At 45.0% G+C, this 26,303-nt stretch overlaps 1 protein-coding gene across 7 annotated transcripts in view; it reads left to right on the top strand.

The window, feature by feature from the left end:
- Window positions 1-10,753, top strand: part of COL15A1 (collagen type XV alpha 1 chain) — a 328,870-nt gene extending 318,117 nt beyond the window's left edge. For all 7 annotated transcript variants that reach the window (XM_045005761.1, XM_045005760.1, XM_045005762.1 and 4 more), the window contains 7 exons: window positions 486-550; window positions 4,060-4,188; window positions 4,350-4,409; window positions 4,937-4,996; window positions 6,186-6,371; window positions 8,545-8,660; window positions 9,069-10,753. In XM_045005761.1, coding sequence (XP_044861696.1) covers window positions 486-550; window positions 4,060-4,188; window positions 4,350-4,409; window positions 4,937-4,996; window positions 6,186-6,371; window positions 8,545-8,660; window positions 9,069-9,285 — 833 coding nt within the window. In that variant the 3' untranslated portion in view covers window positions 9,286-10,753. The remainder of the gene's footprint in view (window positions 1-485; window positions 551-4,059; window positions 4,189-4,349; window positions 4,410-4,936; window positions 4,997-6,185; window positions 6,372-8,544; window positions 8,661-9,068) is intronic.
- Window positions 10,754-26,303: the final 15,550 nt, after the last annotated feature.

Below are 26,303 nucleotides of genomic sequence, written 5' to 3'. Positions count from 1 at the left end.
CTAAACATTAAAAGTAATGAGATAGGTGACCTTGAAGTTGTGAACCTTTTTTTTTGTAAAGAAAAGTTATTTTGGATTATTTTTAGGGGATTTTATGATCCCTTGCAAATTGTACAGAGGATAACTGAGGCCTTGAGTCTGCAAACACAAACCTGCTTATCTTCAAGCGTGGGAGTAGTCTCACTGATTTAAATATTAGTCGCGTGCTTAAAGTTAAACATGTGCAGAAGAGCTTGCAGGATATATGACTATTCACCCAGATGGAAGGATAGAAGAAAAATAGTACCAAAATCATTGCAAATAGATTTTCTGTAGCTTGTGTGAACACAGTCACTCAGGACGTCAATATATGGGAGTACTATAGTTGCCACAACTCATGCCAATAAAACCTTTGTCCTAGACAACATTACCAAGTATTTCCTCTTACCTTCTCACTCTCTTTCTCTCAAAAAAGAGACATGAAGTATATTTTTGTTTTATTTTAGCAGCTGCAGTTCCAGGGCCACCAGGTCCTCCCGGGGAGCCAGGATTACCAGGAACTAGGAACCTGGTAAGAGAAGAAAACTTAAGTTTGCCATTTTCAGAGCATGAGTCAACTCCCATGAATGTCAATGGAAACACTCCAATAGAAGGCCACTATTGCATCACTTCCCTTCTCTATACAATAAGTTTTCAGAAAAAGAGCAAAGAAAGTAAAGCTCAGTTTGGTGGCTTATAAGTAGCATCTTATCAAAATAATTCAAAAGATTAATAGGATTCTAAATCAGTGGAGGTGCTGCATGTTGCAGATACAAATCAGTACCTCTGAAGGAGTATACAAAATGACAACTTAAATGTTATGTGATTAGAATAAATAATACTGAGCCGAGTCTTTCTTCCAAGGAAACTAGGTACCTAAGTAGAATAAAACTCAGTAATTCAGGTCAATATTTTCAACAGACTTTGCTCCTGTCCCTATAGAGGCTCCACTTTAGGTGTGCATGTGTCCCCTGTGCCTTTGATCAGAGACTTTTGATATCAATGTCCAGTCATGTCCCAGCTGTCCTCATGCCCTGTACCGATGGTATATAGGACAGCAGTGGACAAACCACCCACAGTTCCTTCTCAACAGCCTCAGCCTGAGATGGAGCATCTTGCGGTGCTTAATTCTTTGCTAGTATGCCTTTAGAGCAAGAGATTTTCCTCTAGTTTAATAATTAGTTAGGTATCTAGCATCCTTTGTTTTATTTTGTTTAATTTTGTGGGGATTTCTTTTTGAGAGACCTTTCATCTTCCCCAGCTCACCTCCCTGAGGGATTACTCCTTCCTTCGAAAGAAGTTCTTTTTCATCCTTGGGTTATGTGTGGATCCCCAGGTTTTAAGCACTGCCTAACTTGCTAGAAGTCTATCCCAGTTAGTGACAGCCACTCTAGCTACCTCCATTGTTTAAGGTACATTCCTATCCCTTTTAAATATAGGATTTGCTCAGGTTTAAAACTAGATCTACAAGGAGTGTTCCATCAGCTCCGCAGCCCACTCAGGAGAAGTCTGTGGGAGACAACCGCAAGACTTCCAAAAAGAGGCGCTCTGGATCTCTCAGAGAAGTCAGTGCTAAGAAGCCCACCTCAGAGACCTGCCACTTTGGAGACCTCGCATCCTAAAAAGAGTAATGTTGAGGCACCTTGATCTCCCAGTACCATAGGTTCTATGAAAGTAGGAGGTATCTACTCACAGTACCCCTCAGTGTTCAGTATCTAAGCCCGACTCATACCATCCAAGCAGGATTGCACCTCTGGGGACTCTAAGCATTCTGCATCAACTAGACCAGTACCAACTTCAGTGTTGATAACTCCTGCAATGCCAGTAGTTCCCCAAACTGCACAGTGCCAGACAGTACCCTTGAAATTGAGGTCATCCTAAGTGCCACCTGCCTCCAGCTTTGAACCCCATCAGGTTACTGCACAGCTTCCTCTGGTACTGCAGAAGTTCAGATTCTCTAAAGACTTGGTCATTTCAGACAAACCAGAAACACCTCTACTGATGGGTGCTGAAAGACTTTGGGTACTGAAGCTTCATTCCTTGCTGGTACCACACCATTCCCTGGCACAGACACGCTCTGGTTAGCCTCTTGAATGGACAGACTCCCAGTCTCAATTCCACCAGCTGCCCCCATCTGGACTACAATGAGGGCAGCAACTTTGACTCCCAGATTTCTGTTCAAGGTTCACTCGATTACCAGCCCAAAGCTGCCTCTCTAGACACCCTCTACAAGGGAATCCTTGAGGCACGGATGTACACGGGATGCCCCAGGCTCCCCCGGTATGAGTATTCATGGGTGCCCTCTCCCTTCCCATATGGACCTCCCCACTGGTCATTCTGGGTTGTATAGGCTGCCTATAGGGAACAATTCTCCAGAGCTCCTAGCTAAACTCACAGGGAGTGTCAGGGGCAACATCCTCCTCATTCAGCTTTTCCATGTCCATCGCCTCCCCAGGAGAATCTTTTGAGTATCAGGAGAAAAGGGCTGGTGAGGAAGCTACACTTCAGACTAATAGCTCTTCTCCTCACCTGATGAGGCAGCGATGCCTCCTCTCCCTCCTCTTCCATACACAAATGATTCTAAACAATTTCTGGATCTCATGAGAAGAATTGCAGGTTCTCCCCAGATCCCACTGGAGGAGGTTCAGGAGACTCAACACAAATGGATTGGCATCCTTCATACTGCCTCCTCTGGTACAGAATCACAGACTATCAGGGTTGGAAGGGACCTCAGGAGGTCATCTAGTCCAACCCCCTGCTCAAAGCAGGACCAAACCCAACTAAATCATCCCACCCAGGGCTTTGTAAAAACCTCTAAGGAAAAAGATTCCACCACCTCCCTAGGTAACCTATTCCAGTGCTTCACCACCCTCCTAGTGAAAATTCTTTTCCTAATATCCAACCTACACCTCCCCCACTGCAACTTGAGACCATTACTCCTTGTTCTGTCATCTGCTCCCACTGAGAAGAGTCTAGATCCATCCTCTTTGGAACCCCCTTTCAGGTAGTTGAAAGCAGCTATCAAATCCCCCCTCATTCTTCTTTTCTGCAGACTAAACAATCCTAGTTCCCTCAGCTTCTCCTCATAAGTTATGTGCTCCAGCCCCCTAATCATTTTTTGTTGCCCTCCGCTGGATTCTCCAATTTTTACACATCCTTCTTATAGTGTGGGGCCCAAAACTGGACACAGTACTCCAGATGAGGCCTCACCAATGTCAAATAGAGGGGAATGATCATGTCCCTCGATCTGCTGGCAATGCCCCTACTTATACAGCCCAAAATGCCATTAGCCTTCTTGGCAACAAGGGCACACTGTTGACTCATATCCAGCTTCTCGTCCACTGTAACCCCTAGTAATCCCTAGGTCCTTTTCTGCAGAACTGCTGCCTAGCCATTCTGTCCCTAGTCTGTAACAGTGAATGGGATTCTTCCGTCCTAAGTGCAGGACTCTGCACTTGTCCTTGTTGAACCTCATCAGATTTCTTTTGGCCCAATCCTCTAATTTGTCTAGGTCCCTCTGTATCCTATCCCTACCCTCCAGTGTATCTACCACTTCTCCCAGTTTAGTGTCATCTGCAAACTTGCTGAGGGTGCAGTCCACACCATCCTCCAGATCATTAATGGTAGTATAGCTCTGCTATAAACAAGGCTCTGTTTGAACTGCAAAGACAATTTGGCAGACTCTTGCTACCATAATCACCTACCTGCAAGAGAGCAAATAAGAAGTACTGTGTTCCTGCTAAGGGCTCAGAGTTCCTATTTTCACACCCAACCCCAAACTCCTTCATGGTTGATGCAGTCAATGAATGTAACAGGCAACTACCAGTCCAGATCCACCTTTCATGATAAGGGCCAGAAGAAGTGGATGCCACATAAACAAAATTGGGTGAAATGAGCTAATAGAGGCTTTATAAATATTTACTGTACAGAAAGTCTATTTTCATTCTATGACTTGTATTAATTTCCAGTTCAAAGAAAGACTTAATTCTATCTGCAAATGTCCCTTATTTTTTATTATTCTGTTTCCTTGTTATTTGACAGGTTACAACATTCAGAAATATTGACGGAATGTTGCAAAAGGTTCACTTAGTGGCAGAAGGTACATTAATCTACCTGAGTGAAAGTAGCGAGGTGTTTATCCGTGTTCGAGGAGGATGGAGAAGATTGCAGGTATTATTGCATCATGTAGCTCTTCTTCTTCAATGGTTTTGTTGCAAATATTCTTTAAGGGGAGAGTGTGGGTGCTAAGATTATCCTTCAGCACAGGTTAAAGAAATATCATTCATTCATGTATATGTTTTTGTTTCTCTCTTCATTTTGTGTTCTTCCAGCTTGGGGAATTAATTCCCATTCCAGCTGATAGCCCTCCACCTCCAGCAATTTCAGGCTATGTAAGTGCAAAACTGTTTGTGGCTTGTGAAAAACTGCATCAAAATATTGCAAATAGGGAAAATGTTTTGCAGATAGACTCCCTCTCAACAGGATTTTTCTCTACTGTGGGTGGCCTGTCTTATCTCTTATCCATCCCAACCATGTTGTCTTCATACTAAGCACTGTCTGTTGCTGTGCATACATTCAAGTGCATTCTGGCATGGATACAGATAGGCAGATTAGTATTAATATTAGTATTGTAGACCCACATTCAGGAAAACATCCCTATTCAAGACAGCATGTAAATACATGCTTGCGTGACTTTCTAAATCAAGACCTTAGTGTGTAATATGTATCTGGATTTAAAGTTGCGGGATGTTATACTCAGAGTAATATGACTTTATATTCTATGTGGTTCCATTTTTATTTCACTACAAAAAAATTCTGAGTATTCCCAACAACAAGCTGGAATAAGAAAGTTGTCTTTTTTCCGTGATTTGAGAATTGTATTTTAACTCTGATTTATTTCTGTATGTTGAACTAATAGGGATTTCAGTCTCTTCCAGCACTAAGACCAGTTTCAGCTATTAATCATGGAAAACCAACAGTAAGTAGAAGAATTACATTAGAGGCACTATTACAGCTGCATACGCGAGATTTGGGCTTAAAGCAGAAATTAAACCTTTGTTTGAATTTTTAAATGTATCCCCTCTGAATTTATAGCAATTACTCTGAGAATTTTCAGTTACGTCTTTTAGTTAGTTTAGAAGCTATGAAAAATTTTAAATATCTTCTTTAAGAATTGTTTTTGTTATTCTAACTTTTCTTCAAAAGCAGCAAAGAGTCCTGTGGCACCTACTCACTTCATCGGATGCATCCAACGAAGTGGGTATTCACCCACGAAAGCTCATGCTCCAATACGTCTGTTAGTCTATAAGGGGCCACAGGACTCTGCTGCTTTTACAGATCCAGACTAACACGGCTACCCCTCTGATACTTAACCTTTCTTCGTGTCCTATAGCAAATGCATTCCTGATTTCTGAGCTATGAATATGGACTCACTTCTATACTGTAACAAAATCTAGGACACAGGCTACGTTTAAAGTTCATTAATGTTGATTTTATTAACATTAATATGTTTAACATATTTTAGTCATAGCTGGTTTTGCCACGAGGACGATTGGTGGATGTTAGTTGTCAAATGGATGTTTCAGAATCTAAATTTTCCTGTATAAAATTTTTTTAAATAGTCAAGATAACAGAATTACTGCATCTGAAAGAATAACATGTGATCAGAGTTTCAGGTTCTTATATTGTGATTAAAAAATGCTTTTCCTTGTGGTTGATTACGATGAATTTTTGTGGCCATTGCCTGGCTATGTCCTTAACTGTATTTATTTTCTTGTAAGCCTTTGGGTTTTATAAGCAATGTGACAGTAACTGTGTTTAGCAAATCTTAACTGTTGTTTAAAATGGAAGTTTTTTGGTTTTGAAATGATTTTATGGCTGTCTAACTATTTGAAGATAACACATTGCTGGTGTGGGCTGGCCTGTGGCTCATCAAGCTGAACATGACTTCTTTAAGAAGTGTGATGTAATGGTGGCAAATATACCTTCATCACAAAAGGTTAACCTAAATAGTCTTCTTTGGAATGTACTAACTATTGTGCTCAACTGTTTGTCTTTCTGCTTTTCTCAAGGGCACATTTTCCTTATCAGGGTGGAGGCAGATTAATTGCTTAATAGATGTTATAACTTAAACCTGAAATCAGTGGGTTTTTTTCCTTATTTTCCAGCTGCATTTGGTGGCTTTGAACTTGCCACTTTCTGGTGCCATGCGAGCTGATTATCAATGCTTTCAACAAGCCCGAGAGGCTGGTTTAATGTCAACATACAGAGCTTTCCTGTCATCCCATTTGCAAGATCTGTCTACAGTTGTGAGAAAATCAGACAGATACAATCTACCAATAGTTAATCTTAAGGTAAAAACAAATGCTTTATTTGCTGTATAAAGGTAGTCTCTAGCAATCCAAAAATCTTGGAAATCAACTGAGGTAACAGACGTTTTTTTGCTTGCTTCTTGGCTCTGAGCTGTTTGGTCATAGTATCTTATAAAGGAAAAGCCTTGTTTTTCCCATCTGTATCCATGTGATAAGCATAGCTATGCAATGTCTTACACTTAGGCTAGAAGCAGCTGCATTTTCAGAGTTTCTTTTTCAACACTATAAGGCTAATGGTAGAAACAAAGCAGTGAGAATGTTTGGCTTACAGTGAACTGATGCCAAGGCAATGGTATAAAATGTAACTTTTTAGATGTTTCTCTTTCAATAATCCTGTTTTGGAAACAGCCTTAGAATTCTTACCCCCAAGGTGAGTCTGTTTCTCAAGGCCATACGCTAGCCTACGCCTTCTAGTCTGCCTGCAGAGCTTAATAGACTAAGGTGACCACATGTCCCATCTTTAATGATAGTGGGCCAAATTCAGCTCTTAAGCAATAGTTAAACTGGATTTACATCACGGTAACTGAGCAGAATCTCACTTTTTCTAGAATCCGAGTCATCTTGTGGGGTCTTACACATACACACGTGTGCCAAAGCACAGCTCTGAAATACTGGCTGGCTCCCAGCACTAGCCAGCAGCCCAGTTGGCTTGCAGGAGTGATATCTGACCTCCTAGCATTCAGAAGGTTGGAGGGTTCCATCCGAAACCCCCTGCAATTCGGAACTCTGGGAGGAGGCGTCTCCAAAATAAAAATTGATCTTGTTGTGATTGGGATGAGAAATGAATACTCAAAGGCAGTTCAAAAATACAATCATCTTGTATTACAACTAACCAGTTGTAATGGCCCTAGAATGATTTTGGTTTTACCAGAATCTGTATTAACCATTCACCTTTCTCTTCAGGTAGAAGTCAGATTTTATTAAGAATGTGAGAATTTTCAAATAACCTTCCGGACCATCACAAGGATGAGTGAAATTAATCCCACCCTCTGACTTTGCCTGCGACAGTTTTAACAGCTCTTTAACTCCACTTCTCTAATTTAGTCATTCCAGCTATAAGAAAAATGAATTTATTGCAGACACAGGTGCACTCAGCATGAGACCAAGGCAGGAGGGTAGCAAAAAGGGTAGAGCAGAGAGGTGAGGTATGCAGGAACTCACCTGTACAAGGCCTTTCAAACAAGAAGCTTTACATTTGGTGAAGGAGAGAGAAGAGTCGAAAGTCACTCTGAGATTGTGAGCTAAGGAGGACAGGAGAGGTGTAGATGATACAGGAGAAGGGTTGGAATGTGAATCAGGCAGAGACAATTGTGAAAGGAAAGAGAGAGGCCTGCGACAGAGAGGTAGAGCTGAGAGCTAGCAGTATAAGGGTGGTAGTTTGAAATGAGGTCTCCTAGGAATAAAGTGTAGAGATTGACATGAAAGATCATGCTGATGGAATCATGAGTAAGGCTACGATTTAGTCACAGATTCCGTGACTTTACCAGACCTCCATGACTTCTAGGGCTTCAGGAGGAGGAGGAGGAGGGACTGTGCACCAAAGCCCTGCAACTGGGGCTGGCTGGAACCAGGACACTGCAGCCCCAGCCCCCTGCTTCCTCTGGGGGGCTGCAGCCGAGGCTGGGAGCTGCAGCTGGGACCGTGTGCCCCAGACCCATGTCCTCCAGGGCTTGGCGGGGACTGCAGCCAGGGCCGTGTGCCTCAGACCTGTCACATCCTGGGCTTGGTGGAGACTGCAGCATCCTGGGCTTAGCAGGGCTGCAGCCCGGGCCATGTGCCACAGCCTGTGGGGGCCGCACACCCCTGTCCCGCAGCTGGGTGAGCTCTGGAGTAGGGGCTGTGTGCCCTCTGTGGTTGCACCCCCCGCTGCAGCCACTGAAGTTGGGGCTCAGCCTGTCAGCCCCCCCCCCCATGGGACTCCATTCCTCCCCCTACCAATTCCCTCCCCCAGTTATTTGTAGTAATGTCACGGACAAGTCACGGGCTCTGTGAATTTTTGCTTATTGCCTGTGACCTGTTCATAACCATGAAAAAATCTTAGCCTTAATCATGAGTATTTGGAGAAGTAGAAGAGATTTTGGATGTATAGAATACCTCTAGCATTTCATAATATGATAACAGCCTTAGTAAAAGATGGCTCTTAAAATTTCAATAGGGAGAAATACTCTTCAACAACTGGGAGTCTGTGTTTACTGGCAGCGGGGGACAGTTCAACATCCAGATTCCAATATACTCCTTTGATGGGAGAAATGTCATGACAGATCCATCTTGGTGAGTTCACACTGCATTTTCTGTATCACATGAAATGTAGTTTAATTAGCTGATTAGTATCAAAATGCCCTGGACTGCTAGAAATGTGACAAAGGTTAACTTCCCCCTTCTCTTCTCATCCTTTCTGTTCCTTCTCTTCCATTCCCCTCTTCTTCCATTCCAGCTCTCCTATTGATTGCTGGTAGGAACAGGATGGAGAGAAGAACAGTGACTAGAATACCTCTGATGTCCCAATTTCCTCTCTTTCCATCCATATCTTCGGCCTCGCTTTGCTTTCTACACTCTTATTGCTTCAAGTGAATTTACAGCAGGGGTGCAGAGACATAGGCTGCTGTAGATTTAGGCATAAGATTGAATGTACAGATAAAGGATTGTTTCAGGAAAATAACTTTAAACATTACTGTTTAGGCCACATAAAATCATATGGCATGGTTCAACTGCAAATGGGATCCGGCTAGTTAGCAACTACTGTGAAGCTTGGCGGACAGCTGACATGGCAGTTATGGGACAAGCATCACCACTGACAACGGGGAAACTTCTGGATCAAAAGCCTTACAGCTGCAGCAATAAGTTTATTGTTCTGTGTATTGAAAACAGTTTTGTATCTGATATCCGAAGAAAATAATTAATCTGTTGCACATAGAAAACATTTGAATTTTATTTCATAAAACGTTGACACTGAAATTTAATTTTTAATGGTGTAAATATTCTATTTTTTTATTGCACATTTACAAATAAAACCAAAGAAAGCATACCTCAAGACAGAATACTCCAGCAGGGTGGAATTCAGGCCTGGCAGATGGCCTTTGGTACCACTTAAACCCCGCATAGGGGCTGCATGGAGAGTCAGCAGGCTGAGCAACCATGCAGAAGTGCCTGTTAATCCCTGGTGTGCTGTGGATCTGGTCTCCATGTTGGCTGGGGATAAAGATCACTTGGGGGATGGGCCAAGTGTGATCTGAGAGCAAGACCAAGGGAAGGACCACAAATCCATGTTTGTTCAGATCTACTGGCTCTGGTACCACAATCAACCAACACAGAAGGGCTGCTACTGCTACTCCAGCCCATAGCAGCCCTCCACCCTGGTGGTAGATTGTAGGGGATGAGTTTCATCTCCCCTTATTGCTTCTTTCCACCAGAATACTCAGATATGGGTTATTTTAAAAAAATGACAACCTGAAGTTAGGGTCCCTAAATTCTACAGTGCTGGGAGTTTTGAAGGAGCTTGCTGCCCCATTTCAGTGGAAGCTAGCTATGAACCTGACAGCCTGACTTCAGGCTCCCATTTTTTTAAATTTGGCACTGGGCTTTGTGGGAGGACTGAATTTCACGATCCATACTTTGGTGCTACTATTGTCAGGAAACCCCCAGCAATGTTAACAGAAAACATCCTGATAGTACTAATTGGTTTTACTGTCACAGCTGAGCACAGTAAATGCAGGCATAAGAACCATCTGAACTTTATTCATTCCACTGCATCATAGAGGAAGCTTTTTCTTAGTGTAACAGACACTGCTGAGAGACAGACACCTGTCATGTTTTCTTTAAAATAGGTTTTAGGCAATGTTATCCTATTAAGTTATATATAAAGTGACTGCCTTGGTCTCCCCCATCCCCCACCCCCAGGGTGAGACTGTCACTTTTTCACTGCTATTATTCTTGTTAATATGAACTAATCTGTACTTATAGAAATGATCAGTAAGTATTAATGTCTCACACAAACAGTATTACCATAACATTTCTATATCTTATCCGTATTTTCCTACAGTATATTTTAACTTAAGGTATTTACTTATTGCCATAATCTAACAGACTATAACTATAAAAGATGAACTTCCACATTATCATTTTGTAAGTATAAGCTAGAGACTAGATTGGAAATGACTATTCTTTTAGATTTTGTGACTCACTTGCCATCAAATCAGTAATTTAATACTCCACTAGCTACTTTCATTCAAGTGAAGATTTCCATCCATATGGCTTTTATTATTATAAATGCATTGGTTTTTATATGATGTAAAAATATGAAATCCAGTTTTATTTTTCCATTTTAAGTAATACAAAAGCATCTTTCCTGGGTTATCTGAGTCACTGTTTGCTTTCTCACTGTAAACGTCAATTTCATTTCTATAATGTGCTAATGAGGCAATGCTGCCTTTTTATCACACTTAATTCTATTTTGAACAACAATTCACTATGCTCATTTATGCTTCGTGCCTGCAGAAGGCCGAGCATGTGTGTGAGGTGCTGGGCACCTTCAACCCCAAACTTGGAGCTGAGGATCATGTAAGGTGCTGAACTTCAAGTGCCCTGATCCTGCCAGACAATCCATGCTGAGTCCCACTGAGGTCCATGAGACTTCACATGGGTGCAAGGGTCTGCCTTCAGGGACTGTTTGCAAGACTGGGGCCTTAGCAGTGTATTCAGTTAGCAGTCCCTGTCCTGCTGAAAAGTGAAATTGTTAATGGCACTGTCAGGATGCTAGAGCAATGTTAGTGATTTCACTGTATTAGTGGTTTCTCACCTTAATAAGAAAGCCTCATATAAGGACATATTGTATTCTCTCCAGGTATTACTCTACTTTAATAATTAGAAGAACTTTACTGAGGCTACATCTGTATTACCACTTATGTTGGCTTCTCCCGCTGACATAGGCCATGTCTACACTACAAAGTTAAGTCAAGTTTATGTAAGTCGACATCAAGCCTCCAATTTAAGCAAGTCGATCTTGCGTGTCCACACTACATTGTGTTGGCAGAGTGCATCATCATTAGCAGGGCTTGCGATACGTGGAGCACTGCACTGTGGGTAGCTATCCCATAGTGCATGTAGCCGAGTGGAATTTTGGGTTGGGCTTGCAGTGTTTTATGAGACCAAAACATTGGTGCGGGTGGTTATGGAAACATGGTGTTAGCCTCCCATGATGCACTTACCTCCCTCCCTCCCTCTCTCCTCCCTGAAATCAATGACAAACCAAGCCTTTTTCACACCTTTTTTCATAAGCCTGGATTACCCGCATGGGTGCCATAGCACGATAAGCATGGACCCCGCTCAGCTGTACACTGTTGTTGTGAGCATTACAAACGCCTCACACCTTATCCTGCAGTACTTACACAACCAGGAGCCACCATGCAGAACCATGTGATGCCAGACAAGCAGCCCGGCTGGAAGACCTAGAGCAGAGCAATTTGCAGTTGCTGGCAACAGTCATGCATCATCTTGACCCTGTTGAGCACCATTTCTGGGCCCGGTAAACAAGCATTGACTGTGGAACCGCATTGTTATGCAGCTATGGGATGATGAGCAGTGGCTGCAGAATTTTCAAATGCAAAAGGCCACTTTCCAGGAGCTGTGTGTAGAGCTGTCCCAGCCGTGAAGCGCAGCAATACTAAAATGAGTGCTGCTCTGACAGTGGAGACGTGAGGGGCGATAGCTCTGTGGAAACTTGCAATGCCACACTGCTACCGATCATTGGGGCATAAATTTGGAGTGGGTAAATCTACCACGGGATCTGTTGTGATCCAAGTTTGCAAGGCCATTAACAGACTTCTGCTAAGAAGGGTAGTGACTCTGGGCAATGTTCAGGACATAATGGATGGTTTTGCCGCAATGGGGTTCCCTAACTGCCATGGGGCGATAGAACGCAAATCTCTATCTCGGCACCAGACCACCTTGCCAAAGAGTACATAAACCAAAAGGGGTACTTCTCAATGGTGTTGCAAGCACTGGTGGATCACAGGGGCCATTTCACTGACATCAATGTGGGATGGTTGGGAAAGGTGCATGACGCGCACATCTCTAGGAACTCCGGTCTGTTCAGAAAGCTGCAAGTAGGGACTTTCTTTCCAGACTGCAAAATATTCATTGGTGATGTTGAAATGCTAATCCTGATCCAGGGAGACCCAGCCTACCCCTTGCTCTCATGGCTCATGAAGCCATACACAGGCAGCCTGGGCAGCAGTAAGGACCGGTTCAACCATAGGCGGAGCAAGTGGAGAATGGTGGTGTAATGTGCATTTCAATGTTTGACAGGTTGCTGGTACTGTTTGCTTACTAGGTTAGACCTCAATGAAAGCAATATTCCTATTGTTATTGCTGCCTGCTGTTTACTCCATAATATCTGTGAAACAAAGGGAGAAAAGTTTCCACTGGGGTACACCCTCTCTCTCATATTACACCATGGGGCCGTTTAAGACCAGACATATGCAGCCCTCCATGCCTGGGCATATACATGGCAGGTTCTGCCCTCACAGATGTTCAAGTAAACACATTGTGCCAAATTTAGACCTGGTATAAACAGGCGAAATGGTTGCTCTTTACCCTTCTACACGAGGCTGAGAAAAAATAAGTTAACAAAATTAACAGTAATTAGTCATTTTTAATTATTGCAAAGAAAAATTGTACCGTGGTTAGGGTACTAGCCTGGAATGCACGAGAGCTCAGGTTCAATTCGCAGTTCTGCTAAACACTTCCTGTGTCACCCAGGGCAAGTCACTTAAACTTTCTCTGTCACAGCTCCCCATATGTAAAATGGGGATAATAGCACTTTGCTATCTCACAGGATTTAAGCTTTGCTGATTTGATTGGTCTGATTGATTTATTTTCCAAGGCTCACTGGGTGGCACAAAGTGAGTGTACTGTCTCTCTGTTGGTCATGGTTATTCACTAAGCCCGGAACTAACTGCCTTCCCTTACCTGGCAGAAGCAGCAACCATTGGCAGGACATGAGCCATATCTCAGTGCAGAACATAGGTTGCTGTTGCATTGGGCAGGACTGGTTTTAGGTGCAGGTGAGCCGAGTGGTCAGCTTGGCTGCTAGCTTCCGGGGTGGGCATCACACTACTGTGCCACTAGGCCATTTTTTTTGGTTCTAGCACTCTGGTGCACTGCCAAAAATGTTTCCACCCTGGCAGGAAAAATGCCTAGGGCCAGCCCTGGTGTAGGGGCACCTGTTGTGCCCACACATCAGCAAAGGAGCTAATGTCAACAGTATAACCCCCCTCCCAAAATGGTGATAGTGCCAGTTATCAGAAAGCTGATTGTAACCAGCAGATATCATGGAAAGAAATCACTAATTTTAATTTTAACTAATTTTAATTCTCATTTACATCTGTCCAACCCATCAAAGACCAGACGGTTGCCCAAGACTGTACCACAGCAGAATTTAACTTAATATTTTCAAATAAATTAACATACACATGCCAAAACCTCCCCACCTTATCTTTAACAGAGGCAATTGTTTTGCATTTGGGGCTGGCCTCTGCAAAAAAAGCCAGGCATAACTTTGTGAAGAATATATAAAATCATGACTGGTTTAGAGAAAGTAGATAAGGAAGTGTTGTGTACTACTTCTCATAACACAAGAACTAGGGGTCACCAAATTAAATTAATAGGCAGCAGTTTAAAACAAACAAAAGGAAGTATTTCTTCACACAATGCACAGTCAACCTGTGGAACTCCTTGCCAGAGGATGTTGTGAAGGCCAAGACCATAACAGGGTTTAAAAAAGAACTAGATAAATTCATGGAGCATAGGCCCATCAATGGCTATTAGCCAGGATGGGCAGGAATGGTATCCCTAGCCTCTGTTTGCCAGAAGCTGGGAATGAGCAACAGAGGATGGATCACTCTTAGAGGAGATTCTATTGATAGAGATTCTCTAGGTTATAGTCAGGAGCAGAGGATGGAAGAGGATAATGTAAGGGCCCGATCAGGCGAGAAACATTCACATAAAGAATCGGACACATCAGAAAAGGGCAGACAAATAAATAGTGACAAGTTTTTAAAGTGCTTGTACACAAATGCTAGAAGTCTAAATAATAAGATGGGTGATAAAGGAGGATAGTGATATAATAGGCATCACAGAAACCTGTTGGACTGAGGACAATCAATGGGACACAATCATTCCAGGGTACAAAATATATTGGAAGGACAGAACAGGTCGTGCGGGGGTGGGGGTGGGGGGGAAGTGGCAGTATATGTAAAAGAAAATGTAGAATCAAATGAAGTAAAAATCTTAAGTGAATCCACATGTTCCACAGAATCTCTATGGATAGTAATTTCATGCTCTAATAAAAATATAACATTAGAGATTGTGATAGACCCAGGCCAGTTGGGTACAGCAGAAGGCAAAGATACTGGCCACTGGATTAACAGTTTTCTGTTCCCTGACTGATCAGAGCAGGGGCTGCTCCAGGCTAATGAGAACACCTGATTCTAATTAACCTGCAAAGAGTCAGGTGAGGCCATTAAGCTAATGTGACCACCTGACTCTAATTAAGGCCCCACTGATACTATAAAGAGGGCTCACTCCAGGCAGGCAGAGGAGAGCTAGGGGAGAGGAAGTGCGGCTGAAGGGCTGGTTAATGAAGACACTCTCAAACCATCGGTAAGGGAGCCCCGAGGTAAGGGTGAAGAAGGGAGAAGCAGGAGAGCTGTGGGGAAGTGGCCCAGGGAAATGTAGCAACTCTGGCAGTGAAAGGTTGGCTCCCAACAGCTGCTGCCATTAGGGTTCCTGGGCTGGAACCCAGAGTAGAGGGTGGGCCCGGGTTCCCCCAACCCACCACTACAGGAACATCTCGTGGGAGGGGAAGTCAGGCCCCTGTCAGGACAGGAGGCTAAACTGTTCTGAAATAAGCCCCCAGGGACAACTGAGACTGTGGGAGTTCTCTCACCAACCTCCTTGCTGGCCTATGATGAAAAGGGCTCAGTAGACTGTAACCCTGGCCCTAGAGAGAGAAGGGCTACGTGGAGGGTCACAGTGAGCCACTGAAGCTAGCAATAACTGCTTAGAAGCGCAGGACCCATGGGGGCAAGGTCAGAGCTCTGCCACAGGATCTATTATCGACCACCTGACCAGGACAGTGATAGTGATGATGAAATACTAAGGGAAATTAGAGAGGCTATCAAAATTAAGAACTCAATAGTAATGGGGGATTTCAATTATCCCCATATTGACTGGGAACATGTCACCTCACGACGAAATGCAGAGACAAAATTTCTCAATACTTTAAATGACTGCTTCATGGAGCAGCTGGTACGGGAACCCACAAGGGGAGAGGCAACTCTCGATTTAGTCCTGAGTGGAGCGCAGGAGCTGGTCCAAGAGGGAACTATAACAGGACTGCTTGGAAATAGTGACCATAATATAACAACATTTAACATTCCTGTGGTGGGAAGAACACCTCAACAGCCCAACACTGTGGCATTTGATTTCAGAAAGGGGAACTATGCAAAAATGAGGGGGTTAGTTAAACAGAAATTAAAAGGTACAGTGACTAGAGTGAAATCCCTGCAAGCTGCATGGACACTTTTCAAAGACACCATAATAGAGGCCCAACTTAAATATATACCCCAAATTAAGAAACACGGTAAAAGAACTAAAAAGGAGCCACCATGGCTTAACAACCATGTAAAAGAAGCAGTGAGAGATAAAAAGGCATCTTTTAAAAAGTGGAAGTCAAATCCTAGTGAGGTAAATAGAAAGGAGCATAAACACTGCCAAATTAAGTGTAAAAATGTAATAAGAAAAGCCAAAGAGGAGTTTGAAGAACGGCTAGCCAAAAACTCCAAAGGTAATAACAAAACGTTTTTTAAGTACATCAGAAGCAGGAAGCCTGCTAAACAACCAGTGAGGCCCCTTGATGACTGAGATACAAAAGGAGCACTTAAAGATGATAAAGTCATTGTGGAGAAACTAAATGGATTCTTTGCTTCAGTCTTCAGGGAGATTCCCAAACCTGAGCCAGCTCTTGTAGATGATAAATCTGAGGAACTATCACAGATTGAAGTGTCACTAGAGGACGTTTTGGAATTAATTGATAAACTTAATATTAACAAGTCACTGGGACCAGATGGCATTCACCCAAGAGTTCTGAAAGAACTCAAATGTGAAGTTGTGGAACTATTAACTATGGTTTGTAACCTGTCCTTTAAATCAGCTTCTGTAACCAATGACTGGAAGATAGCTAATGTAACACCAATATTTAAAAAGGACTCTAGAGGTGATCCCAGCAATTACAGACCAGTAAGTCTAATGTCAGTACCAGGCAAATTAGTTGAAACAATAGTAAAGAATAAAATTGTCAGACACATAGAAGAATATAAATTGTTGGACAAAAGTCAACATGGTTTCTGTAAAGGGAAATCATATCTTACTAATCTATTAGAGTTCTTTGAAGGGGTCAACAAACATGTGGACATAGTATACTTAGATTGCCAGAAAGCCTTTGACAAGGTCCCTCACCAAAGGCTCTTATGTAAATTAAGTTGTCATGGGATAAAAGGGAAGGTCCTTTCATGGATTGAGATCTGGTTAAAAGACAGGGAACAAAGGGTAGGAATAAATGTTAAATTCTCAGAATGGAGAGGGGTAACTAGTGGTGTTCCCCAAGGGTCAGTCCTAGGACCAATCCTATTCAACTTATTCATAAATGATCTGGAGAAAGGGGTAAAAAGTGAGGTGACAAAGTTTGCAGATGATACTAAACTGCTCAAGATAGTTAAGACCAAAGCAGACTGTAAAGAACTTCAAAAAAGATCTCACAAAACTAAGTGATTGGGCAAAAAAATGGCAAATGAAATTTAATGTGGCTAAATGTAAAGTAATGCACATTGGAAAAAATAACCCCAAACTAGACATACAATATGATGGGGGCTAATTTAGCTACAACAAATCAGAAAAAAGATCTTGGAGTCATCATGGATAGTTCTCTGAAGACGTCCATGCAGTGTGCAGAGGCAGTCAATAAAGCAAATAGGATGTTAGGAATCATTATTAAGGGGTTAGAGAATAAAATGGAGAATATTTTATTGCCCTTATATAAATCCATGGTATGCCCACATCTTGAATACTGCATACAGATGTGGTCTCCTTATCTCAAAAAAGATATACGGCACTAGAAAAGGTTCAGAGAAGGGCAACTAAAATGATTAGGAATTTGGAACGGGTCCCATATGAGGAGAGATTAAAGAGACTAGGACTTTTCATCTTGGAAAAGAGGAGACTAAGAATCATAGATTATTAGGGTTGGAAGGGACCTCAGGAGATCATTTAGTCCAACCCCCTGCTCAAAGCAAGACCAATCCCCAAATGGCCCCCTCAAAAATTGAGCTCATAACTCTGGGTTTAGCAGGCCAATGCTCAAACCACTGAGCTATCCCTCCAGGAGGATATGATAGAGGTATATAAAATCATGAGTGGTGTGAAGAAAGTGAATAAGGAAAAGTTATTTCCTTGTTCTCATAATATAAGAACTAGGGGCCACCAAATGAAATTAATGGGCAGCAGGTTTAAAACAAATAAAAGGAAGTTCTTCTTCACGCAGCGCACAGTCAACTTGTGGAACTCCTTGCCTGAGGAGGTTGTGAAGGCTAGGACTATAACAGCGTTTAAAAGAGAACTGGATAAATTCATGGAGGTTAAGTCCATTAATGGCTATTAGCCAGGATGGGTAAGGAATGGTGTCCCTAGCCTCTGTTTGTCAGAGGGTGGAGATGGATAGCAGGAGAGAGATCACTTGATTATTACCTGTTAGGTTCACTCCCTCTGGGGCACCTGGCATTGGCCACTGTCGGTAGACAGGATAGTGGGCTAGATGGACCTTTGGTCTGACCCAGTAGGGCCATTCTTATGTACTGGGGAGGTCAATGATAATTCAAATAAGCACTTGGAGGTTAACCTGTAGTGGATGGTTAACTGAATGAGTCAGCCACACTGCAGCAGAAGAGACGCTGTTGAACATAACATTTCAAAAGAGACTGTGCTACGTTGTCTGGAATTAATGAGATTGTGTAGAACATGCAAGATTATCCCTCTCCTCTACACTGGTGAGGCTTTGTTTGAGGAACTGCAACTGTAATAAAATCAAATTTAAGATGATATATTGGTTTAGTTTGTCCTTATAAATGGAGAATTGAGCACATTCATTTTAGAAAAAAATGCTCATGTGTCTGTTTATAAAGGGAGGTGACAAAACAGGGCAGCTCACAAAAGTCTAATGCAGGAGTCAGCAACCTTTCAGAAGTGCTGTGCCGAGTCTTCATTTATTCACCCTGATTTAAGGTTTTGCTTGCTGGTAATACATTTAAACATTTTTAGAAGGTCTCTTTCTATAAGTCTATGATATATAACTAAGCTATTGTTGTATGTAAAGTAAACAAGGTTTTTAAAATGTTTAAGAAGCTTCATTTAAAATTAAATTAAAATGCAGAGCCCCCCAGACTGGTGGCCAGGACCTGGGCTGTATGAGTGCCACTGAAAATCAGCTTGCGTGCCGCCTTCGGCACGCGTGCCATAGGTTGCCTATCTCTGGTCTAATGTGTCAGAAGCAGGTCAATAATATCAGAATGTAACCTTCATCTGGACTGAGTGACTGCACCAACAGTACCTTATGGAGTCACGAAGTTAAATTTTTAATCTGTCACTTGCCACACATGTCTAACAGTGACAAGGTGGGCGAGATAATGTCTTTTATTGGGCCAACCTCTGTTGGTGAGAGAGACGAGCTTTTGAGCTATACTGAAGAAGAGCTCTGTGAAAGCTCGTCTCTCTCACCAACAGAAGTTGGTCTAATAAAAGACATTATCTCGCCCACCTTGTCTTTAAACTCCAGGGACCAATACGGCTACACCAATATTGCAAACTTCTAGCAGTGGCAGTTCACAGCTGCCACTAGGTTTGGAAGGATTTCATTGCTTTTAGTATTTCATTAATTTTGACCCAGGATATGAATTGATGTTTGTTTTGCAGGTGAGGGAGGAGGGTTCCTCCCCAACCCAAACACACTCTTTTAGACCTCATACACTGTGGGCCCCCCGCGCGCCTCCCCAGAGCATTCCTGCCTCACCTGCGCCCTGGGCAGCGGGTGGCTGCCCTCTGCAGATGCACTCCCTCACCAGCTGCTGCCAGCTAAGGGAGCAGTGCCAGCAGCCGGCTGACTGCTGCACCTGCAGAGGTAGGTGGGGAGGAGGTGCAGCGGCATGGCAGCCCTCTATCCATGGCAGGTGACTCCGAGGGGGCGTATCCTGTCTGGACCTCCTGAGCAGCAGCCTCGGGGTGGGGAGTGTCATGCTGGGGTGGAGGGGGAGGTGAGGAGGGCCCCTTCTCCAGAGCTTGCTGTTGCCGGTTGGGAGAGGGCTGGGGGGAGTCCTCCTCTCTGGCCCCAGCCCTGGGGGAGCCTGTCTGCTGCATCCCAAAGTTTCAACTCCTCATCCCCAGTCCCACCCCAGAACCTGCACCCCCAGCCAGAGCCCTCACCCCCCTGCACCCAAGCCTTGAGCCCCCTCCTGCACCGTGAACCCCTCATCACCGGCCCCACCCTGCAGCCCGCACCCCTGCACCCCAACCCTCTGCCCTACCCAAAGCCTCCCCCCACACTCCAAACCCCTCCGCCGCACCCCATTAATTTTGTGTAATAATAATCAACAATGGATAGATTCTTAATAAAGTTATCCATTAAAAAAAAGAACAAAAGGGTAATTCATCAAGTGACGGCCTGAGTTCAACACCCAGCTTGCAAACTGAAGTTATACAGAAGAAAGATGCGGCAATCTACAAGATAAGAAAAGGAATTTTCATCAATCTTGGTTATCAAGATTTACATGGTTGAAGTACAATAACGAATTAGAGTTTTTTGCTTTTGAGGGTTATTGATCCAAGAGCTCTTGGTTGTTTCCATATTCAAAAGAGTATTAATAAAGTTGATATTCTTAGTTAAATAAATTTGTCTTACGATAGTGATATTGTGCAATATAGGGAAACTGTTAAATGCTTACTGTTTCCAGTCCATTTATAAATTATTTTTTAAAATATATATCAGTTTACAAGGCGGGAGGGTCGGGGAGAGGACTTGGACCCGTTCTGGGTGCCACCAAAAATTATACAAACCTGCCACCACTAGCTTTAATCTAATAAGTGCAGGTAACAGTAGTAGAAAAGACGTGGTGGCATGGACGTCAGCACAGGTAATAACTTGAATATGTACCCAGGGTCCCTAGATGGGCTCACACATGCCCATGTCCCCAGATCTTCATTAATCTAGCAGGCCTGGGTAACAATAGCAAAGCTAGCATAGGCACACCTTCCAGCACTACAATTACACCTTAGTTTGTGGGGTTGCTCTACCCTGGTGATCACACATTTAAAGCTATATTGTGAATGCCCCTTACCCAGCTGGCCCTGGCCCCTGAACTTGCATACCACAATGCAAGCGCCATCCACAGCTGCAACCCCTGAACTTGGGGTCAGGGCCGCCCAGAGGTGGGGGGGCAAGTGGGGCAATTTGCCCCGGGCTCTGCAGGGGCCCCCCAAGAGAACAGCTGAGGCTCCCGCCGCTGCCCCTCTCCTGGAGCCTTAGCGCATCAAGCGGTGTCCTCAGACAGCGCCGCAGCGTGTCTCCAGCGGGGCCCCTGAGCCCCGCCCCGCTCAGAGCCGCGTGGGGAGGGGGCGGGGCGGCGAGCTCCAGGCTGAGCTCAGCTCCCTCCGCTCGGCGTGGAGCTCACAGCCCCGCCCCCTCCCCACGCGGCTCTGAGCGGGGCGGGGCTCAGGGGCCCCGCTGGAGACACGCTGCAGCTGTTCAGCAAGGCACTGAGGCTCCAGGTGAGGAGGGAGCCGGGGGTAAGAGGCTGGGGCTGGGGGGTTGGATAAGGGGCAGGGAGTCCTGGGGACAGTCAGGGCACAGGGAGGGGGCAGAGGTTGGGGGGCGGACAGGGGGCAGGGAATGGTGGGGGTTGGATTGTGGGCATTCCAGGGGGGTCAGTCAGGACTCAGCGGGGGGGGTGGATAGGGGTTGGGGCAGACAGGGAGCGGGGGTGGGGTCCCAGGGTGGTGGGTGGGTGGGTCTCTGGGGGACGGTGAGGGGACAAGGAGCAGGATGGGTTGGGAATTCTAAGGGGGGCAGTCGGGGGCAGGAAGTGGGTGGGGGTCAGATCGGGCGCAGGGCCAGGCTGTTTGGGGAGGCCAGGGCCGGCTCTAGACCCCAGCGTGCCAAGCGCGCGCTTGGGGCGGCATGCCGCCGGGAGGGCAGCAAGTGGCTCCAGTGGACCTCCCACAGACGTGCCTGTGGAGGGTCCACTGGTCCCGCGGCTCGGGTGGACCTCCCGCAGGCATGCCTGCGGATGCTCCACCAGAGCCACGGGACCAGCCGACCCTCCGCAGGCACGTCTGCAGGAGGTCCACCGGAGCTGCGGGACTGGCGACCGCCAGAGCGCCCCCCGTGGCGTGCCGCCCTGCTTGGGGCGGCGCAATTGCTAGAGCCGCCCCTGGGGGAGGCACAGCCTTCCCTACCCTAAAGCTCACTCAGCAGTTTGAGGCTTGCAGAAGAGCCAAGCTGTTAGCTTTTCCATTAGGGCTACTGTCCCTTTCACTTCTCAAATGCCAAATTATAGTCTATATGTAATTTCAGTGCCATGGGGAGATTCATGTCAGGGGAGGGTAGCTTCATTTAAAATTAGCCACTGGGGGGAGGGATTACATGAGAAGAGTAATATCCTACACCACCTACCTCCTTCCCAACCCTACCAAGGGAGACCCCCCCCCCTGCATTCCCTGAGGCTTCAGAGGGGTTAATTCAGTGGGTCTCAAACTTTTGTACTGGTGACCCTTTCACATAGCAAACCTCTGAGTGTGACCCCCCCCCCTTATAAATTGAAAACACTTTTTTATATATTTAACACTATTATAAGTGCTGGAGTCAAAGCGGGGTTTGAGGTGAAGGCTGACAGATCACGACCCCCAGTAATAACCTCGTGACCCCCCCCGAGGGGTCCTGACCTCCAGTTTGAGAACCCCTGGATTAATTTAATTTTAGCACTCTGTGTCCATTCACATGCATGTGCTATTTTGAGCATTTCAGTTTTGACAACATAGGCTCATAGATTCTGGAACAAGCTCAAATGCTCAGTTCATGGAGTATGTACATAAGCTATACTAAAGACAAACCCACAGTAACCATCTCCAGTTTGTGAGGGACCACATGGAGCCAGTCTCTAGGAAACAGATAAATACATGGAGATAAAGTCCATTAATGGCTATTAGCCAGGATGGATAAGGAATGGTGTCCCTAGCCTCTGTTTGTCAGAGGGTGGAGATGGATGGCAGGAGCGAGATCACTTGATCATTACCTGATAGGTTCACTCCCTCTGGGGCACTTGGCATGGGCCATTGTCAGTAGACAGGATACTGGGCAGGATGGCCTTTGGTTTGACCCAGTATGGCTGTTCTTATGTTCTAACCTAAATGAACCCAAAGTTATGGAGACAGCTATGAGTCAAGGAAGCCAGCAGAGTATCAGAAACCTGGAAAAATCTCTGCCTCGATGGGCTCAGGTGTTTGGTTACAAGCTGAGGTGGTTCAAAAGTTTTGGATTTATTTAAGCAGAATTTTTTTATTATTTCTTTAAACAATCAAACACAGCAAGCAGCAAATATTTAGCCACACACTTCTGAAACCTCAAACCATGTTCAGGTTTTGGCAGACTAATTTCAGCTTTTCAATTAAAAAAAAACACAACAAATTTTGAAGGAAAGCAGACATTGTCCGTGTTTTTTTTCTGCTTTTTAAAACCCCCTAGTTTTCGATCCAGAAAAAGTTTTGATGGAAAATATTTGTTCAACCCTTTTAATGAGCTTTAGTGCCTTTTAGCACTAGCTGATGCTGAGAACCAGTGATACCTTGTAAAGAAGTTTTCTCAAAACTGGGTTTGTGCCGAAATGCGGAAGGTTTATTTTTCCCAGGGGCGCCCGTGGAGGGGAGCAAGTGGGGCAATTTGCCATGGGCCCCACAAGGGCCCCCAGGAGAATATAGTATTGTAATTTTTTTTATAGAAGGGGCCCCCAAAATTTCTTTGCCCCAGGCCCCCTGAATTCTCTGGGCGGCCCTGCTTGGGGTAGCTCAGAGACTGCTCCTGGGGCATAGGATATCAGCCCAAAGGAGACAAGAGATCTGGAGAAGTCAGGGCCATCCTTAAACTCCATTGCCTGACTTAGGGTACGTGCTTTGGCTTATACCTGGATATCCAATTAAAAGTACAGCTCAATGAAAGTTTAAAAAGGTTTAGAAATACTGAAAATCATTAATTCAAGCCACCATTATTTAGAATTCGTTATATAAAATTCAGGGTATTTTGGAGTCCTTTGAAAGTAAATATCACATTTAAAATTGGGATATGATGAGGAATTTAAAGAGCTTTTCCAGAGTCTCTCCATTTAGAGAACACTCAGCACAAATTAACCCAATTCATCAACCCTAATGAAAAACATTATAATTGAAGAATAAAACTGTGGAGGGCATCCACTGCTCATTCTGATGCTTTACATAAAGAGGTATGATCTCTTTCCACTTAGTCTTCTCTGCCTTGGCAGCATTCAGCATTGGCCTTGGAAATAGTAATTGTTCTTACATAACTATGCTTAGAAACACAGCATAAAAGTGCACATATTGTCACTGCTTTTTTGGCTAAGAGAGAAACTTCCAGAGGAAAAAAATTGCTTCGGTTCAAGGTGATTTCTCACAGGCTCATCAACCAAACCTTCAGAAGTGTCAGCAATCCACAAGTAGATCATATGAAGTCTAGCCCAACCAGTGCCTGAAAGAGGAAGTACACAAGTGCACTAAAGAGGCACTCTGGTCACCCTGCTCAGGATGGCATGCACTTTGCTGAGGGAGTGGCCTTCAGCCTGGGTCATGAGTCCAGCCACGCTGCATGCAGCCAAATACAAATGTTACAAGTTTAATTTTTAGCAATAAAGATGCCTAGTTTATAAATCTATACATTTTTGCCAAGATTTTCAACAAACAATCCAGAAACCCAATATGCTTTTTCTTACACCAGAAGTGCAGAGCAGCTGTGCGACAAGGGTATATTTTCTTCTAGCTGCATGACTCTTGACTTCAGTAGAGATATTGTAGCATTTAGAGACATAGTTAATGTGAATGTGCATCATTGGTTTATTTCTCAGTGCAATGCCCTTAATTGTATTTTAGTACCCAACATAGATTAGTCCTGTAACTATTAGGGTTGTTCAGGGCCAGAATATATCAAACTCTGCAGTGCAACTCGGAGGCTAGCACTGTAGGCACTTCAGCAGCTAGGCCTTGTAGGCACTTGCCCTGGTGGTTAACCACTCAGACACATGGCTAAGTGAAAGGATACTCTACTAGAGCTGGCAGGAAAGATTGAAAATACCCTAGGTACAGAGGCTTAAACAGTTACAGTTAAGGGTGAGTAACAGAGCTAGTGGTAAATGTTTGGGCCCCTGGAGCAGTCCAATTAAGTGTCAGGGCTCTTCAGGCCTAGTGCCTGGGGTGCCCACTCCAGTCCAGTCTCTATTCAAGCAAATAGATGCTTTCAGGATTCCAGGTAGGCTCAGTTTGTGCCTGTCATTGGCCTCTGTGCCCTGGCTCCCTGCCCAGGTGCTGCTGCTGCCCCATAGGTCCCACACAGAGCTGCACCCAGCTGTAATGTCCAGCAATCACAGCCTGTTCCACATGCAATTCTGCACACAATTCCTGGGAATTTCTATCTCCAACTTTTCTGCAGCTCCTGGCTCGCCCAGGGCTGCCCGAGGGGGGGGCAAGAGGGGCAATTTGCCCCAGGCCCCGAGCCCCACAGGGGCCCCCACGAGAGTTTTTCGGGGCCCCTGGAGCGGAGTCCCTCTCTCGCTCCGGGGGGCCCGGAAAACTCTTGTGGGGCCGGGCGCAGGAGCTTCTTCGCTCCCGGTCTTCGCCGGCGGGGGGGCCTTCCGCTCCGGAAGGACCCCCCGCTGGCGAATTACCGCCGAAGATGGAGCGGGACCCGCTGCCGAAGTTCAGCTCGGTCTTCGGCGGTAATTCGGTAGCGGGGGGGCCCTTCCGTTCCGGGACCCGCCGCCGAAGTACCCCGAAGACCCGCGGCGGGGGCCCCCCGCCGCCGAATTACCGCCAAAGACCGGGCTGCACTTCGGCGGCGGGTCTCACTTCGGCGGTAATTCGGTGGCGGGGGGGTCCCCGCCGCGGGTCTTCGGGGAACTTCAGCGGCGGGTCCCGGAACGGAAGGGCCCCCCCGCCGCCAAAGACCCCGGGCCCCCGGAATCCTCTGGGCAGCCCTGGGCTCGCCATGCAACCACTGCTTCCAGACAGGCCAGCGACTTCCTTATTCAGGCCCCCCTACCTCTATCTGTCCAGGTGGAAAGGAAGTGCAGTGGGAAGGGGGGTTGATGGGAGTTGTAATTCCCTGCTTAGCAGGTCCATCACAGACCTCAGACATTTGAAATTAACACCTTTTTTTTTTTTTGTAAAAACCTTAGCCTATACACAAACTCAAATCTGAGTTCATGAATGTATCATAAATGTTTCCCACTTAGCTATGAAAATGATTGAGCTTTCCTTTAACTCTGCTGCTGACGATATAATCAAAGTAGTATGAGAAAATCAGCTAAAGGCAGACACGTCTTCTGACAGCCAGTAAAATTCTATACATCCCAAAGGAGGGAGCTAAAGTGGGTGGAAAGAGGAAAACGTCACAAAATTACCTTGCTGAGTTCTCCCCAGTCATCACACTGAAATAAACCACAGTTCTGCCCCAAGCCTTGTGGATCTCCTGGGTTCTAAGCAGTTCTCATGTGCTCCCACAGAATTCAGGACCAGCTGTGTAGATGCCCTATGACC

This window comes from Mauremys mutica, chromosome 2 (genome assembly GCF_020497125.1).
Source record: "Mauremys mutica isolate MM-2020 ecotype Southern chromosome 2, ASM2049712v1, whole genome shotgun sequence".
Taxonomy (NCBI): Eukaryota; Metazoa; Chordata; order Testudines; family Geoemydidae; genus Mauremys; species Mauremys mutica.
Note: the sequence above shows the minus strand (reverse complement) of the source record. Positions and strands in the feature narration are given on the sequence as shown.